Source organism: Salvelinus namaycush, unplaced genomic scaffold (assembly GCF_016432855.1).
Source record: "Salvelinus namaycush isolate Seneca unplaced genomic scaffold, SaNama_1.0 Scaffold1027, whole genome shotgun sequence".
Lineage (NCBI taxonomy): Eukaryota > Metazoa > Chordata > Actinopteri > Salmoniformes > Salmonidae > Salvelinus > Salvelinus namaycush.
Window position 1 is genome coordinate 1 of NW_024057706.1, and position 18,262 is coordinate 18,262.

An 18,262-nucleotide genomic window follows, 5' to 3' on the forward strand; every position below is an offset into this window, starting at 1 on the left:
TTAGGGTTAGCAGATAAGGGTTAGACAGTAAGGTTAACAGGTAAGGGTTAAGGTTTAGAAGTTAGGTTAGACAGTAAGGGTTAGACAGTAAGGGTTAGACAGTAAGGGTTAGACAGTAAGGGTTATACAGTAAGGGTTATACAGTAAGGGTTAGACAGTAAGGGTTAGACAGTAAGGGTTAGACAGTTAGGGTTAGACAGTAAGGGTTAGACAGTAAGGGTTAGACAGTAAGGGTTAAGGTTAGACAGTAAGGGTTAGACAGTAAGGGTTAGGGTTAGCCAGTAAGGGTTAGGGATAGACAGTAAGGGTTAGACAGTAAGGGTTAGACAGTAAGGGTTAGACAGTAAGGGTTAGACAGTTAGGGTTAGACAGTAAGGGTTAGACAGTAAGGGTTAGACAGTAAGGGTTAAGGTTAGACAGTAAGGGTTAGACAGTAAGGGTTAGGGTTAGCCAGTAAGGGTTAGGGTTAGACAGTAAGGGTTAGACAGTTAGTGTTATACAGTAAGGGTTAGACAGTAAGGGTTATACAGTAAGGGTTAGACAGTAAGGGTTAGACAGTAAGGGTTAGACAGTAAGGGTTAGACAGCAAGGGTTAGACAGTTAGGGTTAGACAGTAAGGGTTAGACAGTTAGTGTTATACAGTAAGGGTTAGACAGTAAGGGTTAGATAGTAAGGGTTAGATAGTAAGGGTTAGACAGTTAGGGTTAGCCAGTAAGGGTTAGACAGTAAGGGTTAGACAGTAAGGGTTAAGGTTAGACAGTAAGGGTTAGACAGTAAGGGTTAGACAGTAAGGGTTAGACAGTAAGGGTTAGACAGTAAGGGTTAGACAGTAAGGGTTAGACAGTAAGGGTTATACAGTAAGTGTTAGACAGTAAAGGTTAGACAGTAAGGGTTATACAGTAAGTGTTAGACAGTAAGGGTTATACAGTAAGGGTTATACAGTAAGGGTTAAGGTTAGACAGTAAGGGTTAGACAGTTAGGGTTAGACAGTTAGGGTTAGACAGTTAGGGTTAGACAGTTAGGGTTAGACAGTAAGGGTTAGACAGTAAGGGTTGGACAGTTAGGGTTGGACAGTTAGGGTTGGACAGTAAGGGTTAAATAGTAAGGGTTATACAGTAAGGGTTATACAGTAAGGGTTATACAGTAAGGGTTATACAGTAAGGGTTAAGGTTAGACAGTAAGGGTTATACAGTAAGGGTTAGACAGTAAGGGTTATACAGTAAGGGTTAGACAGTAAGGGTTAGACAGTAAGGGTTATACAGTAAGGGTTATACAGTAAGGGTTATACAGTAAGGGTTAGGGTTAAACAGTAAGGGTTAGACAGTTAGGGTTAGACAGTTAGGGTTAGACAGTTAGGGTTAGACAGTTAGGGTTAGACAGTAAGGGTTAGACAGTAAGGGTTGGACAGTTAGGGTTGGACAGTTAGGGTTGGACAGTAAGGGTTAAATAGTAAGGGTTATACAGTAAGGGTTAAATAGTAAGGGTTATACAGTAAAGGTTATACAGTAAGGGTTAAATAGTAAGGGTTATACAGTAAGGGTTGAGGTTAGACAGTACGGGTTAGACAGTACGCGTTGGACATTAGGGTTAGAGAGATATGGTTAGACAGTAAGGGTTACACAGTAAGGGTTATACAGTAAGGGTTATACAGTAAGGGTTATACAGTAAGGGTTAAGGTTAGACAGTAAGGGTTATACAGTAAGGGTTCAGGTTAGACAGTAAGGGTTAGACAGTAAGGGTTATACAGTAAGGGTTAGACAGTAAGGGTTAGACAGTAAGGGTTATACAGTAAGGGTTAAGGTTAGACAGTAAGGGTTAGCCTGTCAACTATGTGTCTGTCTATCCCTCTTCTCTCCTCTCTGCACAGACCATACAAACGCTTCACACCGCGTGGCCGCCGCTACCCTAACCTGGTGGTTCCAGCGCGCACGACCCACGTGGAGTTCCAGGTCTCCGGCAGCCTCTGGAACTGCCGATCTGCGGCCAACAAGGCAGAGTTCATCTCAGCCTATGCGTCCCTCCAGTCCCTCGACTTCTTGGCACTGACGGAAACATGGATTACCACTGATAACACTGCTACTCCTACTGCTCTCTCCTCGTCTGCCCACGTGTTCTCGCACACCCCGAGAGCTTCTGGTCAGCGGGGTGGTGGCACTGGGATCCTCATCTCTCCCAAGTGGACATTCTCTCTTTCTCCCCTGACCCATCTGTCTATCGCCTCCTTCGAATTCCATACTGTCACAGTTACCAGCCCTTTCAAGCTTAACATCCTTATCATTTATCGCCCTCCAGGTTCCCTTGGAGAGTTCATCAATGAGCTTGACGCCCTGATAAGTTCCTTTCCTGAGGATGGCTCACCTCTCACAGTTCTGGGTGACTTTAACCTCCCCACGTCTACCTTTGACTCATTCCTCTCTGCCTCCTTCTTTCCACTCCTCTCCTCTTTTGACCTCACCCTCTCACCTTCTCCCCCTACTCACAAGGCAGGCAATACGCTTGACCTCATCTTTACTAGATGCTGTTCTTCCACTAATCTCATTGCAACTCCCCTCCAAGTCTCCGACCACTACCTTGTATCCTTTTCCCTTTCGCTCTCATCCAACACTTCCCACACTGCCCCTACTCGCATGGTATCGCGCCGTCCCAACCTTCGCTCTCTCTCCCCCGCTACTCTCTCCTCTTCCATCCTATCATCTCTTCCCTCTGCTCAAACCTTCTCCAACCTATCTCCTGATTCTGCCTCCTCAACCCTCCTCTCCTCCCTCTCTGCATCCTTTGACTCTCTATGTCCCCTATCCTCCAGGCCGGCTCGGTCCTCCCCTCCTGCTCCGTGGCTCGACGACTCACTGCGAGCTCACAGAACAGGGCTCCGGGCAGCCGAGCGGAAATGGAGGAAAACTCGCCTCCCTGCGGACCTGGCATCCTTTCACTCCCTCCTCTCTACATTCTCCTCTTCTGTCTCTGCTGCTAAAGCCACTTTCTACCACTCTAAATTCCAAGCATCTGCCTCTAACCCTAGGAAGCTCTTTGCCACCTTCTCCTCCCTCCTGAATCCTCCTCCCCCTCCTCCCCCCTCCTCCCTCTCTGCGGATGACTTCGTCAACCATTTTGAAAAGAAGGTCGACGACATCCGATCCTCGTTTGCTAAGTCAAACGACACCGCTGGTTCTGCTCACACTGCCCTACCCTGTGCTTTGACCTCTTTCTCCCCTCTCTCTCCAGATGAAATCTCGCGTCTTGTGACGGCCGGCCGCCCAACAACCTGCCCGCTTGACCCTATCCCCTCCTCTCTTCTCCAGACCATTTCCGGAGACCTTCTCCCTTACCTCACCTCGCTCATCAACTCATCCTTGACCGCTGGCTACGTCCCTTCCGTCTTCAAGAGAGCGAGAGTTGCACCCCTTCTGAAAAAACCTACACTCGATCCCTCCGATGTCAACAACTACAGACCAGTATCCCTTCTTTCTTTTCTCTCCAAAACTCTTGAACGTGCCGTCCTTGGCCAGCTCTCCTGCTATCTCTCTCAGAATGACCTTCTTGATCCAAATCAGTCAGGTTTCAAGACTAGTCATTCAACTGAGACTGCTCTTCTCTGTGTCACGGAGGCGCTCCGCACTGCTAAAGCTAACTCTCTCTCCTCTGCTCTCATCCTTCTAGACTTATCGGCTGCCTTTGATACTGTGAACCATCAGATCCTCCTCTCCACCCTCTCCGAGCTGGGCATCTCCGGCGCGGCCCACGCTTGGATTGCGTCCTACCTGACAGGTCGCTCCTACCAGGTGGCGTGGCGAGAATCTGTCTCCGCACCACGTGCTCTCACCACTGGTGTCCCCCAGGGCTCTGTTCTAGGCCCTCTCCTATTCTCGCTATACACCAAGTCACTTGGCTCTGTCATATCCTCACATGGTCTCTCCTATCATTGCTATGCAGACGACACACAATTAATCTTCTCCTTTCCCCCCTCTGATAACCAGGTGGCGAATCGCATCTCTGCATGTCTGGCAGACATATCAGTGTGGATGACGGATCACCACCTCAAGCTGAACCTCGGCAAGACGGAGCTGCTCTTCCTCCCGGGGAAGGACTGCCCGTTCCATGATCTCGCTATCACGGTTGACAACTCCATTGTGTCCTCCTCCCAGAGTGCTAAGAACCTTGGCGTGATCCTGGACAACACCCTGTCGTTCTCAACTCACATCAAGGCGGTGACCCGTTCCTGTAGGTTCATGCTCTACAACATTCGCAGAGTACGACCCTGCCTCACACAGGAAGCAGCGCAGGTCCTAATCCAGGCACTTGTCATCTCCCGTCTGGACTACTGCAACTCGCTGTTGGCTGGGCTCCCTGCCTGTGCTATTAAACCCCTACAACTCATCCAGAACGCCGCAGCCCGTCTGGTGTTCAACCTTCCCAAGTTCTCTCACGTCACCCCGCTCCTCCGCTCTCTCCACTGGCTTCCAGTTGAAGCTCGCATCCGCTACAAGACCATGGTGCTTGCCTACGGAGCTGTGAGGGGAACGGCACCTCCGTACCTTCAGGCTCTGATCAGGCCCTACACCCAAACAAGGGCACTGCGTTCATCCACCTCTGGCCTGCTCGCCTCCCTACCTCTGAGGAAGTACAGTTCCCGCTCAGCCCAGTCAAAACTGTTCGCTGCTCTGGCACCCCAATGGTGGAACAAACTCCCTCACGACGCCAGGTCAGCGGAGTCAATCACCACCTTCCGGAGACACCTGAAACCCCACCTCTTTAAGGAATACCTAGGATAGGATAAAGTAATCCTTCTAACCCCCCCCTCCCCCTTAAAAGAGTTAGATGCACTATTGTAAAGTGGCTGTTCCACTGGATATCATAAGGTGAATGCACCAATTTGTAAGTCGCTCTGGATAAGAGCGTCTGCTAAATGACTTAAATGTAAATGTAAATGTAAATGTAAATGGTTAGACAGTAAGGGTTAGACAGTAAGGGTTAGACAGTAAGGGTTAGACAGTAAGGGTTAGACAGTAAGGGTTAGACAGTAAGGGTTAAGGTTAGACAGTAAGGGTTAGACAGTAAGGGTTAGACAGTAAGGGTTATACAGTAAGGGTTAGACAGTAAGGGTTATACAGTCAGGGTTAGACAGTAAGGGTTAGACAGTCAGGGTTATACAGTCAGGGTTATACAGTCAGGGTTAGACAGTAAGGGTTAGACAGTAAGGGTTATACAGTAAGGGTTAGACAGTAAGGGTTATACAGTCAGGGTTAGACAGTAAGGGTTAGACAGTAAGGGTTATACAGTAAGGGTTAGACAGTAAGGGTTATACAGTCAGGGTTAGACAGTAAGGGTTAGACAGTCAGGGTTATACAGTCAGGGTTATACAGTCAGGGTTAGACAGTAAGGGTTAGACAGTAAGGGTTATACAGTAAGGGTTAGGGTTAGACAGTTAGGGTTAGACAGTTAGGGTTAGACAGTAAGGGTTATACAGTAAGGGTTAGACAGTAAGGGTTAGACAGTAAGGGTTATACAGTAAGGGTTAGACAGTAAGGGTTAGACAGTAAGGGTTAGACAGTAAGGGTTAGACAGTAAGGGTTAGACAGTAAGGGTTAGACAGTAAGGGTTAGACAGTAAGGGTTAGACAGTAAGTGTTAGACAGTAAGTGTTAGACAGTAAGGGTTAGACAGTAAGGGTTAGACAGTAAGGGTTAGACAGTTAGGGTTATACAGTAAGGGTTAGACAGTAAGGGTTATACAGTAAGGGTTAGACAGTAAGGGTTAGACAGTAAGGGTTAGACAGTAAGGGTTAGGGTTAGACAGTAAGGATTAGGGTTAGACAGTTAGGGTTAGACAGTTAGGGTTAGACAGTAAGGGTTATACAGTAAGGGTTAGACAGTAAGGGTTAGACAGTAAGGGTTAGACAGTAAGGGTTAGGGTTAGACAGTAAGGATTAGGGTTAGACAGTTAGGGTTAGACAGTAAGGGTTAGACAGTAAGGGTTAGGGTTAGACAGTAAGGGTTAGACAGTAAGGGTTAGACAGTAAGGGTTAGGGTTAGACAGTAAGGGTTAGACAGTAAGGGTTAGACAGTAAGGGTTAGACAGTAAGGGTTAGACAGTAAGGGTTAGACAGTAAGGGTTAGGGTTAGACAGTAAGGGTTAGACAGTAAGGGTTATACAGTAAGGGTTAGACAGTAAGGGTTAGCCAGTAAGGGTTAGGGTTAGACAGTAAGGATTAGGGTTAGACAGTAAGGGTTAGACAGTAAGGGTTAAGGTTAGACAGTAAGGGTTAGACAGTTAGGGTTAGACAGTAAGGGTTATACAGTAAGGGTTAGACAGTAAGGGTTAGACAGTAAGGGTTATACAGTAAGGGTTATACAGTAAGGGTTATACAGTAAGGGTTAGACAGTTAGGGTTATACAGTAAGGGTTAGACAGTAAGGGTTAGACAGTAAGGGTTATACAGTAAGGGTTATACAGTAAGGGTTATACAGTAAGGGTTAGACAGAAAGGGTTATACAGTAAGGGTTAAGGTTAGACAGTAAGGATTATACAGTAAGGGTTAGACAGTAAGGGTTATACAGTAAGGGTTATACAGTAAGGGTTATACAGTAAGGGTTAGACCGTAAGGGTTATACAGTAAGGGTTAGACAGTAAGGGTTATACAGTAAGGGTTAGACAGAAAGGGTTATACAGTAAGGGTTAGACAGTAAGGGTTAAGGTTATACAGTAAGGGTTAGACAGTAAGGGTTAGGGTTAGACAGTAAGGGTTAGACAGTAAGGGTTAGGGTTAGACAGTAAGGGTTAGACAGTAAGGGTTAGAGTTAGACAGTAAGGGTTAGGGTTAGACAGTAAGGGTTAGGGTTAGACAGTAAGGGTTAGACAGTAAGGGTTAGGGTTAGACAGTTAGGGTTAGACAGTAAGGGTTAGGGTTAGACAGTAAGGGTTAGACAGTAAGGGTTAGGGTTAGATAGTAAGGGTTAGACAGTTAGGGTTAGACAGTAAGGGTTAGACAGTAAGGGTTAAGGTTATACAGTAAGGGTTAGACAGTAAGGGTTATACAGTAAGGGTTAAGGTTATACAGTAAGGGTTAGACAGTAAGGGTTAAGGTTATACAGTAAGGGTTAGACAGTAAGGGTTAGACAATAAGGGTTAAGGTTATACAGTAAGGGTTAGACAGTTAGGGTTAGACAGTAAGGGTTAGACAGTAAGGGTTAAGGTTATACAGTAAGGGTTAGACAGTAAGGGTTAAGGTTATACAGTAAGGGTTAGACAGTAAGGGTTAGACAGTAAGGGTTAAGGTTATACAGTAAGGGTTAGACAGTAAGGGTTAAGGTTATACAGTAAGTGTTAGACAGTAAGGGTTAGACAGTAAGGGTTAGACAGTAAGGGTTACACAGTAAGGGTTATACAGTAAGGGTTAGACAGTAAGGGTTAGACAGTAAGGGTTAGACAGTAAGGGTTAGACAGTAAGGGTTAGACAGTAATGGTTAAACAGTAAGGGTTATACAGTAAGGGTTAGACAGTAAGGGTTATACAGTAAGGGTTAGACAGTAAGGGTTATACAGTAAGGGTTATACAGTAAGGGTTAGACAGTAAGGGTTAGACAGTAAGGGTTATACAGTAAGGGTTATACAGTAAGGGTTATACAGTAAGGGTTAGACAGTAAGGGTTAGACAGTAAGGGTTATACAGTAAGGGTTAAGGTTATACAGTAAGGGTTATACAGTAAGGGTTAGACAGTAAGGGTTAGACAGTAAGGGTTATACAGTAAGGGTTATACAGTAAGGGTTAGACAGTAAGGGTTAGACAGTAAGGGTTATACAGTAAGGGTTAGACAGTAAGGGTTATACAGTAAGGGTTATACAGTAAGGGTTAGACAGTAAGGGTTATACAGTAAGGGTTAAGGTTATACAGTAAGGGTTATACAGTAAGGGTTAGACAGTAAGGGTTATACAGTAAGGGTTAGACAGTAAGGGTTAGACAGTAAGGGTTATACAGTAAGGGTTAGACAGAAAGGGTTATACAGTAAGGGTTAGACAGTAAGGGTTAGACAGTAAGGGTTAAGGTTATACAGTAAGGGTTAGACAGTAAGGGTTAGGGTTAGACAGTAAGGGTTAGACAGTAAGGGTTAGGGTTAGACAGTAAGGGTTAGACAGTAAGGGTTAGAGTTAGACAGTAAGGGTTAGGGTTAGACAGTAAGGGTTAGGGTTAGACAGTAAGGGTTAGACAGTAAGGGTTAGGGTTAGACAGTTAGGGTTAGACAGTAAGGGTTAGGGTTAGACAGTAAGGGTTAGACAGTAAGGGTTAGGGTTAGATAGTAAGGGTTAGACAGTTAGGGTTAGACAGTAAGGGTTAGACAGTAAGGGTTAAGGTTATACAGTAAGGGTTAGACAGTAAGGGTTATACAGTAAGGGTTAAGGTTATACAGTAAGGGTTAGACAGTAAGGGTTAAGGTTATACAGTAAGGGTTAGACAGTAAGGGTTAAGGTTATACAGTAAGGGTTAGACAGTAAGGGTTAGACAATAAGGGTTAAGGTTATACAGTAAGGGTTAGACAGTTAGGGTTAGACAGTAAGGGTTAGACAGTAAGGGTTAAGGTTATACAGTAAGGGTTAGACAGTAAGGGTTAAGGTTAGACAGTAAGGGTTAGACAGTAAGGGTTAGACAGTAAGGGTTAAGGTTATACAGTAAGGGTTAGACAGTAAGGGTTAAGGTTATACAGTAAGTGTTAGACAGTAAGGGTTAGACAGTAAGGGTTATACAGTAAGGGTTATACAGTAAGGGTTAGACAGTAAGGGTTAGACAGTAAGGGTTAGACAGTAAGGGTTATACAGTAAGGGTTAGACAGTAAGGGTTAGACAGTAAGGGTTAGACAGTAAGGGTTATACAGTAAGGGTTATACAGTAAGGGTTAGACAGTAAGGGTTATACAGTAAGGGTTAAGGTTATACAGTAAGGGTTATACAGTAAGGGTTAGACAGTAAGGGTTAGACAGTAAGGGTTATACAGTAAGGGTTATACAGTAAGGGTTAGACAGTAAGGGTTAGACAGTAAGGGTTAGACAGTAAGGGTTATACAGTAAGGGTTAGACAGTAAGGGTTATACAGTAAGGGTTAGACAGTAAGGGTTATACAGTAAGGGTTAAGGTTATACAGTAAGGGTTATACAGTAAGGGTTAGACAGTAGGGGTTTTCATTGTCTAGAGACAGTTTTTCCCTAAAGTAGGAAAGTCACTGATTTGATTTTATGAATATCTCTGAAATTCCACCAAACCAAAAAAATAGAAGTAATTAATTATTCTGACAACTCAATTTTACATATGCATTGGTATATGCCAACCTGATTCAAGATCAATTAATTAAACTCAATTAGATGTCTCTTTAAGTTTACTTCAATTTATGTTTTTCGGGATATTATTATTTAAAAACTATAGATAAAAAAATGGACACACAAGTGGATATAGATTTAGAAAATATATTTCTTGCATATGTCAATCAGAATATACAAACATTGATTACATAAAAAGAGACTCTTAAAGTCTTAAAGCAATTAACATGTTTAAATAGAGCTACAAATCTATTATTTAAATATTTATACAGTAATGGTGAGTGTTGTCCTCGTCCCCCAGTGGCATATAGGACTGTCTGGTTTAGTTCATGTTCTGTGGTCCAAGACCGATCAGCAGTGGTCAGGGAACCCGTCTATATCCACATCTGATCCTGTGTCTGAGGACTCGATCTCCTCCTCCTCATCGCCCTCCTCCAGACCCTGAGAACCAGGACTCTTCACTGGGACCACGACCAGGCCCAGTTTAACCAGCTTGGCCTGCTGCTGCTCCAGACTCTGCTTGCGCCATTTGATGCGTCGATTCTGGAACCACACCTTGACCTGAGAACAATATTTATTTCGTTAAATTCTATATTTGTTGTTGATTAAAATATATATAAACCAAAACAATTAAGTTGTGTCTTTGCTTTGGTTCAAAGAAAGTTGTGATTTGGAATCTGATTTGTACCTGAGCCTCTGTGAGCTGCAGACCCGACGCCAGAAGGAACCTCTCCGAGCCGACCATGTACTGTTGGCGGGCGAACTCCTTCTCCAGACGGTCCAACTGCTCGTTGGTGAAGCTGGTTCGTATCCGCTTGGATTTCCCTCCCTTGTGTTTGAATGAGTGGGTCTTTGACAGTCCTGTTTCTGTGAAAGGAGACAAACGGACAACAGTTTAAAACCATATCGTGTTTTTCTTTTAGACGTGTTTAGTTTGCGTCATGGAATAGGCTAGAATGGGACGTTGGATTAACGCTTACCTTGTATACGAAAGGCCCCACGGCATGACGCGTGGTAAGAGAACGGCAGGCAGCAATAGAGAGAGTATCCGGGTTGTGTGTGACTGTGTACCGGCGTGTGCTGCATGTTGGGTGAGTAGAGGTACTGCGACAGCGCAGAGCTCATCTGGGTCTGGAAGGGAAGCAGTGGCGGTGCGGTTTGGTATTTGGGACTCGTCCAGTCTCTGTGCGTCTCCACCGGCTTGGCGAGCAGAGCATCGATGGTGAAGGACTTCCCGCTGGCAGGCTTGGTCACCACTGCGCACTGGCTGCCGGTGGGCTGTGCATAGAGCGATGCGTAATGGCGCATGGCGGAGTACCCGTACGCGTCCACTCTTGTTGGTCTGTTTGGTACTTGCATGATGTCAGTCTCGATGTTGTAAAGGAAAAAGCGAGGAAAATAAAATGATCTTAGGTCCAAGGTAGGTTGTGTCTCCTGGTGCAGCGAGGAGAGGAGTATTGCTCCCCACTGAAACACGTCCCTTTTATACCCTCCCCGGACCTCGAGGTGTCAACAGCCCCCCAGCGGGCCTTTGTCTTTCTAAGTAGCAGATGAGAGGAAAGAGCAACCCGACAACCTATCCAATTCGTTGATGGGGTAGTACAAATACCCTAATAGAACAAGACTGTTGAGGCAGAAGCAGTTTGGGGGTGGGTAGGGGATCGCAGAGGGTTTAGTGGGATACAAATCTTTGCGTGGATCTGAACCCCGAATGTAATTACAGCGGAGAAGCCCTTGATGTCCCTTTTAAATCAAAGCTCGCTGACAGATGTTGCAAGCAGCGGAACAAATAGTTTTACCATTAAAATCACATTGTAGACAAGTCTACTGCTCAGTTAGATGCTAACAATGTCAGGAGTCTCAGAACTGAATTCAGGCATTCGTCCTGATTGAAGAAATGTTAGTTTTCCCTAAGAGTCTGGAGAAAATGATCCGTTTAATTTTGTCGTTATATAGGTGTGTGATTCAAACGACCACGTGTCTTCAGGCTTGTATATGCCTATGGTTTGTATGCCCATTGATGAGCAGTGGATCTACTGAATAAAATAAAGGCCTACTAAAATAAAGAATGATGTAGTTTTTTTTTTATAGTCATTTTCTGTACGAAACTAAGCGTTGTCTATCTAAGTAAACAAACTATTCACCCTTCCTCCTGAAACTCGTTATAATTATATGACGAGAGGTCGTTGTCCAAAGTGTGTGTTTTCACATTTGTGGTGTCACCCGAAATGGAATAACTAGGAGGGCATCGGACGAGGCGTCAGATTCAGCAGGTCGGGTGCGCAGAAAGAGAGCCGCTAATGGTTAACGAGCTGCTACGCCAGTCAATGCATTAATCCACACCTTGATCTCTTCATTAAAACACAGAGAGGTGGTGACCGAGAGGCTTCTCTGGGCTGTGCAGAAAAACAGTTAACTTGTATACTCTCGTAATTAATGAATGACTTCTTTACTACACGTTTTGAAATATATTGTAGTGATGAAAGAGTGCATTATATTCTACAGCCGTTAAATGAGATATTTAGGCATTGGGTTGACATGAAATCTTCAAAAAGAGAGCAGCTTTCATGCGTCAGTTGAAAAGCATCGCGGCTTTTTCAAAGTAAGTAATTTGCTTTCTTATACTACTTTAGGACAAAGCCTCCTCTTTCAATCTGCGATGATGACCAGCTCTGCAAACTCTACCAGCTAATGTCCCTCATTTGGAAGCACCGGAGAGTTTTTACGCAACGCTTTAACTGTTTGAACACATTTGAACAGTGAAAAGAATCGTCAGTCACTTTTGACTTCAGAGCCGTTGAATTTGTTCTCTGTAGCTGACACTGTGATGCCTAATGAACAAGGCAAACAGAGGGTTTCTCGACTCGGCCTGAACAATGACAAAAGTCTTCTGACGCATCACCGGGCAGACCACCCAGCCCAGCCGCTCGTGTTTGCTGTCAGTGTGTTTCACAACTGGAGAAAAGAGGACGATGATGTTACTTGGTGTTTGAGCCATCCATAGTGCAGCCCAGCCCACCCCCTTCCCCCCTAGTATAGCAACGGAACATCTGGGTCACTGTTTACTGAACCTTCACGGGCCTGAGAAAGTAACATCAACTCATCACACAGGCTTTTATAACAAATCACAATTTATCTCAATGTCAGAATTGATCTGACACTTCTGTCAACTGATGTCCAGTCGACTGATGGACTACTAGACTCACTCGAGTGGGGAGTCGGGGACAGTGATGATAACAGTTTGGGATTATGGTCACATTAGGAAAATAATTTCACTGATATCTTAGGTTATGATTCCTACATGTTGCCAACAGAGAGAGGATTTCAAGTGCTAGAGCAAAGTCAAGAGCAACCCTCTCCTCTCCTTGTGTATTGGAGCCAGACAGGGAATACACCATTGTCCAAGAGGTCTCTTTTTATAGGCGGGGGGGAGGGGGAGGGGGGGGGGGGTCCACTGACCAGCCCATCCTGTCCATCAAAGACCTGAAAGTCACCACCCGCCCAGGCCAGACCAACACACTCTCTCCACTGACCCAGAGACACACAGTTTGACTGAACTCAAAACATGATCCTCCTGACACTCTACCTCAAACTAGTTTCCCAAGGCGGACGGGTTCCCTCCCACATTAACAATGTTCCAGCATATGTCTGGGATTTCAAAACTACCTCAAACGAAAAGTAATTTCAACAATGATTGTGCTTTAAGCACCAGCTGTCAGAGCAGCTCACAGATTACTGCACCTGTACATAGCCCATCTATAATTTAGCCCAAACAACTACCTCTTCCCCGACCTTATTTATTTATTTATTTATTTTGCTCCTTTGCACCCCATTATTTATATTTCTACTTTGCATATTCTTCCACTGCAAATCTACCATTCCAGTGTTTTACTTGCTATATTGTATTTACTTCGCCACCATGGCCTTTTTTTTGCCTTTACCTCCCTTATCTCACCTCATTTGCTCACATTGTATATAGACTTATTTTTCTACTGTATTATTGACTGTGTGTTTTGTTTACTCCATGTGTAACTCTGTGTTGTTGTATGTCGAATTGCTTTGCTTTATCTTGGCCAGGTCGCAGTTGCAAATGAGAACTTGTTCTCAACTAGCCTACCTGGTTAAATAAAGGTGAAATAAAAATAAATAAAAAATAAAATAAGAAATGAGTTAGCTAATGTCAGCCTGAACTCCTCTTAACATTTTACAGACAATGAAATATGTTGCAATAATTTGATAAGTACTAATGGCTGTTATGTTCCCTATAGCCACGCCCTGAATCACGCCCTTAGGTTAAGAGTGTTGGGCTAGTAACCGAAAGGGCGCTGGTTTGAATCCCCAAGACGGCATGGTGGAAAAATGTGCCATTCTGCCCTTGAGCAAAGCAGTTAATCCCCAATTACTTTCCGGGGGTCGATGACGTGGAAGCAGTCACCCTGCACCTCACTGATTTAGAGGGTTCGGTTCAATGTGGAGACACTATATGTTATATAGACTGTATCTTATATACACTATATGTTATATAGACTGTATCTTATATACACTATATGTTATATAGACTGTATCTTATATACACTATATGTTATATAGACTGTATTTTATATACACTATATGTTATATAGACTGTATTTTATATACACTATATGTTATATAGACTGTATCTTATATACACTATATGTTATATAGACTGTATTTTATATACACTATATCTTATATAGACTGTATTTTATATGGACTATATTTTATATACACTATATTTTACATGGACTATATTTTATATACACTATATTTTACATGGAGTATATTTTATATACACTATATTTTACATGGAGTATATTTTATATGGACTATATTTTATATACACTATATTTTACATGGAGTATATTTTATATACACTATATTTTACATGGAGTATATTTTACATGGAGTATATTTTATATGGACTATATTTTATATACACTATATTTTACATGGAGTATATTTTATATGGACTATATTTTATATACACTATATTTTACATGGAGTATATTTTATATACACTATATTTTACATGGAGTATATTTTACATGGAGTATATTTTATATGGACTATATTTTATATACACTATATTTTACATGGAGTATATTTTATATACACTATATTTTACATGGAGTATATTTTACATGGACTATATTTTATATGGACTATATTTTACATGGAGTATATTTTATATACACTATATTTTACATGGAGTATATTTTATATACACTATATTTTACATGGAGTATATTTTATATGGACTATATGTTTAACTCATTTTCAACTGCTCAGGTAAAAAGCAGCTGTACACAAGCGGTATGACAACCTGTAAGCTGAGGACTCATCATGATTGAATGAGACAGAGCCCAGAGAGGCACTCTGAAGTACTCGTCATTAGTATTACTGTGCTGAAAGGTGCTGCTTTTGGCTACTAATAGACACATTTAGCAGCCACTCTAACCGGGACATTTCTTATCTATCTCACACCTATCACTAACCATCACTAATGATTTTACGAAGCCATTATAGAATGCCTCAGAGTCCAGCCTCTGTCATTGTTGCTGCTGTGGCCACTGGGTCATTGTGCTGGGACAATAAGGAGCGATGGGCATTAGGACGGGGACAATAAGGAGCGATGGGCATTAGGACGGGGACAATAAGGAGCGATGGGCATTAGGACGGGGACAATAAGGAGCGATGGGCAATAGGACGGGGACAATAAGGAGCGATGGGCATTAGGACGGGGACAATAAGGAGCGATGGGCATTAGGACGGGGACAATAAGGAGCGATGGGCATTAGGACGGGGACAACAAGGAGCGATGGGCATTAGGACGGGGACAGTAAGGAGCGATGGGCCTTAGGACAGGGACAGTAAGGAGCGATGGGCATTAGGACGGGGACAATAAGGAGCGATGGGCATTAGGACGGGGACAATAAGGAGCGGTGGGCATTAGAACGGGGACAGTAAGGAGCGATGGGCCTTAGGACAGGGACAGTAAGGAGCGATGGGCATTAGGACGGGGACAATAAGGAGCGGTGGGCATTAGGACGGGGACAATAAGGAGCGATGGGCATTAGGACGGGGACAATAAGGAGCGATGGGCCTTAGGACGGGGACAATAAGGAGCGATGGGCCTTAGGACTGGGACAATAAGGAGCCATGGGCCTTAGGACAGGGACAGTAAGGAGCCATGGGCCTTAGGACAGGGACAGTAAGGAGCCATGGGCCTTAGGACGGGGACAATAAGGAGCGATGGGCCTTAGGACAGGGACAACAAGGAGCGATGGGCCTTAGGACGGGGACAATAAGGAGCCATGGGCCTTAGGACAGGGACAGTAAGGAGCCATGGGCCTTAGGACGGGGACAACAAGGAGCGATGGGCCTTAGGACGGGGACAATAAGGAGCGATGGGCCTTAGGACAGGGACAACAAGGAGCGATGGGCCTTAGGACGGGGACAATAAGGAGCGATGGGCCTTAGGACAGGGACAATAAGGAGCGATGGGCCTTAGGACGGGGACAATAAGGAGCGATGGGCATTAGGACGGGGACAACAAGGAGCGATGGGCATTAGGACGGGGACAATAAGGAGCGATGGGCCTTAGGACAGGGACAATAAGGAGCGATGGGCATTAGGACGGGGACAATAAGGAGCGATGGGCATTAGGACGGGGACAGTAAGGAGCGATGGGCCTTAGGACGGGGACAATAAGGAGCGATGGGCATTAGGACGGGGACAACAAGGAGCGATGGGCATTAGGACGGGGACAATAAGGAGCGATGGGCATTAGGACGGGGACAATAAGGAGCGATGGGCCTTAGGACGGGGACAATAAGGAGCAATGGGCCTTAGGACGGGGACAATAAGGAGCGATGGGCATTAGGACGGGGACAATAAGGAGCGATGGGCATTAGGACGGGGACAACAAGGAGCGATGGGCATTAGGACGGGGACAATAAGGAGCGATGGGCATTAGGACGGGGACAATAAGGAGCGATGGGCATTAGGACGGGGACAATAAGGAGCGATGGGCCTTAGGACAGGGACAGTAAGGAGCGATGGGCATTAGGACTGGGACAATAAGGAGCGATGGGCATTAGGACTGGGACAACAAGGAGTGATGGGCCTTAGGACGGGGACAATAAGGAGCGATGGGCCCCAGGACAGGGACAGTAAGGAGCGATGGGCCTTAGGACAGGGACAATAAGGAGCGATGGGCATTAGGACGGGGACAACAAGGAGCGATGGGCCTTACGACGGGGACAATAAGGAGCGATGGGCATTAGGACAGGGACAGTAAGGAGCGATGGGCATTAGGACGGGGACAATAAGGAGCGATGGGCATTAGGACGGGGACAATAAGGAGCGATGGGCCTTAGGACAGGGACAATAAGGAGCGATGGGCATTAGGACGGGGACAATAAGGAGCGATGGGCATTAGGACGGGGACAGTAAGGAGCGATGGGCCTTAGGACGGGGACAATAAGGAGCGATGGGCATTAGGACGGGGACAACAAGGAGCGATGGGCATTAGGACGGGGACAATAAGGAGCGATGGGCATTAGGACGGGGACAATAAGGAGCGATGGGCCTTAGGACGGGGACAATAAGGAGCAATGGGCCTTAGGACGGGGACAATAAGGAGCGATGGGCATTAGGACGGGGACAATAAGGAGCGATGGGCATTAGGACGGGGACAACAAGGAGCGATGGGCATTAGGACGGGGACAATAAGGAGCGATGGGCATTAGGACGGGGACAATAAGGAGCGATGGGCATTAGGACGGGGACAATAAGGAGCGATGGGCCTTAGGACAGGGACAGTAAGGAGCGATGGGCATTAGGACTGGGACAATAAGGAGCGATGGGCATTAGGACTGGGACAACAAGGAGTGATGGGCCTTAGGACGGGGACAATAAGGAGCGATGGGCCCCAGGACAGGGACAGTAAGGAGCGATGGGCCTTAGGACAGGGACAATAAGGAGCGATGGGCATTAGGACGGGGACAACAAGGAGCGATGGGCCTTACGACGGGGACAATAAGGAGCGATGGGCATTAGGACAGGGACAGTAAGGAGCGATGGGCATTAGGACGGGGACAATAAGGAGCGATGGGCATTAGGACGGGGACAATAAGGAGCGATGGGCCTTAGGACAGGGACAGTAAGGAGCGATGGGCATTAGGACTGGGACAATAAGGAGCGATGGGCATTAGGACTGGGACAACAAGGAGCGATGGGCCTTAGGACGGGGACAATAAGGAGCGATGGGCCCCAGGACAGGGACAGTAAGGAGCGATGGGCCTTAGGACAGGGACAACAAGGAGCGATGGGCATTAGGACGGGGACAACAAGGAGCGATGGGCATTAGGACGGGGACAATAAGGAGCGATGGGCCTTAGGACTGGGACAATAAGGAGCGATGGGCCTTAGGACGGGGACAACAAGGAGCGATGGGCATTAGGACGGGGACAACAAGGAGCGATGGGCCTTAGGACGGGGACAACAAGGAGCGATGGGCCTTAGGACGGGGACAATAAGGAGCGATGGGCCTTAGGACGGGGACAGTAAGGAGCGATGGGCCTTAGGACGGGGACAATAAGGAGCGATGGGCCTTAGGACTGGGACAACAAGGAGCGATGGGCATTAGGACGGGGACAATAAGGAGCGATGGGCCTTAGGACGGGGACAATAAGGAGCGATGGGCCTTAGGACTGGGACAACAAGGAGCGATGGGCCTTAGGACGGGGACAATAAGGAGCCATGGGCCTTAGGACGGGGACAATAAGGAGCGATGGGCCTTAGGACGGGGACAATAAGGAGCGATGGGCCTTAGGACGGGGACAGTAAGGAGCGATGGGCCTTAGGACTGGGACAATAAGGAGCGATGGGCCTTAGGACTGGGACAACAAGGAGCGATGGGCCTTATGACTGGGACAACAAGG

The 18,262-nt window shown here is 45.8% G+C and overlaps 1 protein-coding gene across 1 annotated transcript; it reads right to left on the minus strand.

Moving 5' to 3' along the window:
• Window positions 1-9,647: 9,647 nt before the first annotated feature.
• Window positions 9,648-10,604, minus strand: noto (notochord homeobox). Its single transcript, XM_038982110.1, has 3 exons — window positions 10,277-10,604; window positions 9,985-10,163; window positions 9,648-9,857 (listed from the first exon to the last, which is right to left on the minus strand). Exons 1-3 carry the CDS (start codon window positions 10,602-10,604, stop codon window positions 9,648-9,650), a joined length of 717 nt encoding a protein of 238 aa, XP_038838038.1.
• Between the last annotated feature and the right edge of the window lie 7,658 nt (window positions 10,605-18,262).

What these genes read in the sequence shown, in the direction of transcription:
- noto (XM_038982110.1), bottom strand. Translation starts at nt 10,604, where the DNA reads ATGCGCCATTACGCATCGCTCTATGCACAGCCCACCGGCAGCCAGTGC. An exon ending in TGGGGCCTTTCGTATACAAG is followed by an intron (nt 10,164 to 10,276) that starts GTAAGCGTTAAT and finishes CTCCTTTCACAG; the next exon opens with AAACAGGACTGTCAAAGACC. An exon ending in TGCAGCTCACAGAGGCTCAG is followed by an intron (nt 9,858 to 9,984) that starts GTACAAATCAGA and finishes TATTGTTCTCAG; the next exon opens with GTCAAGGTGTGGTTCCAGAA.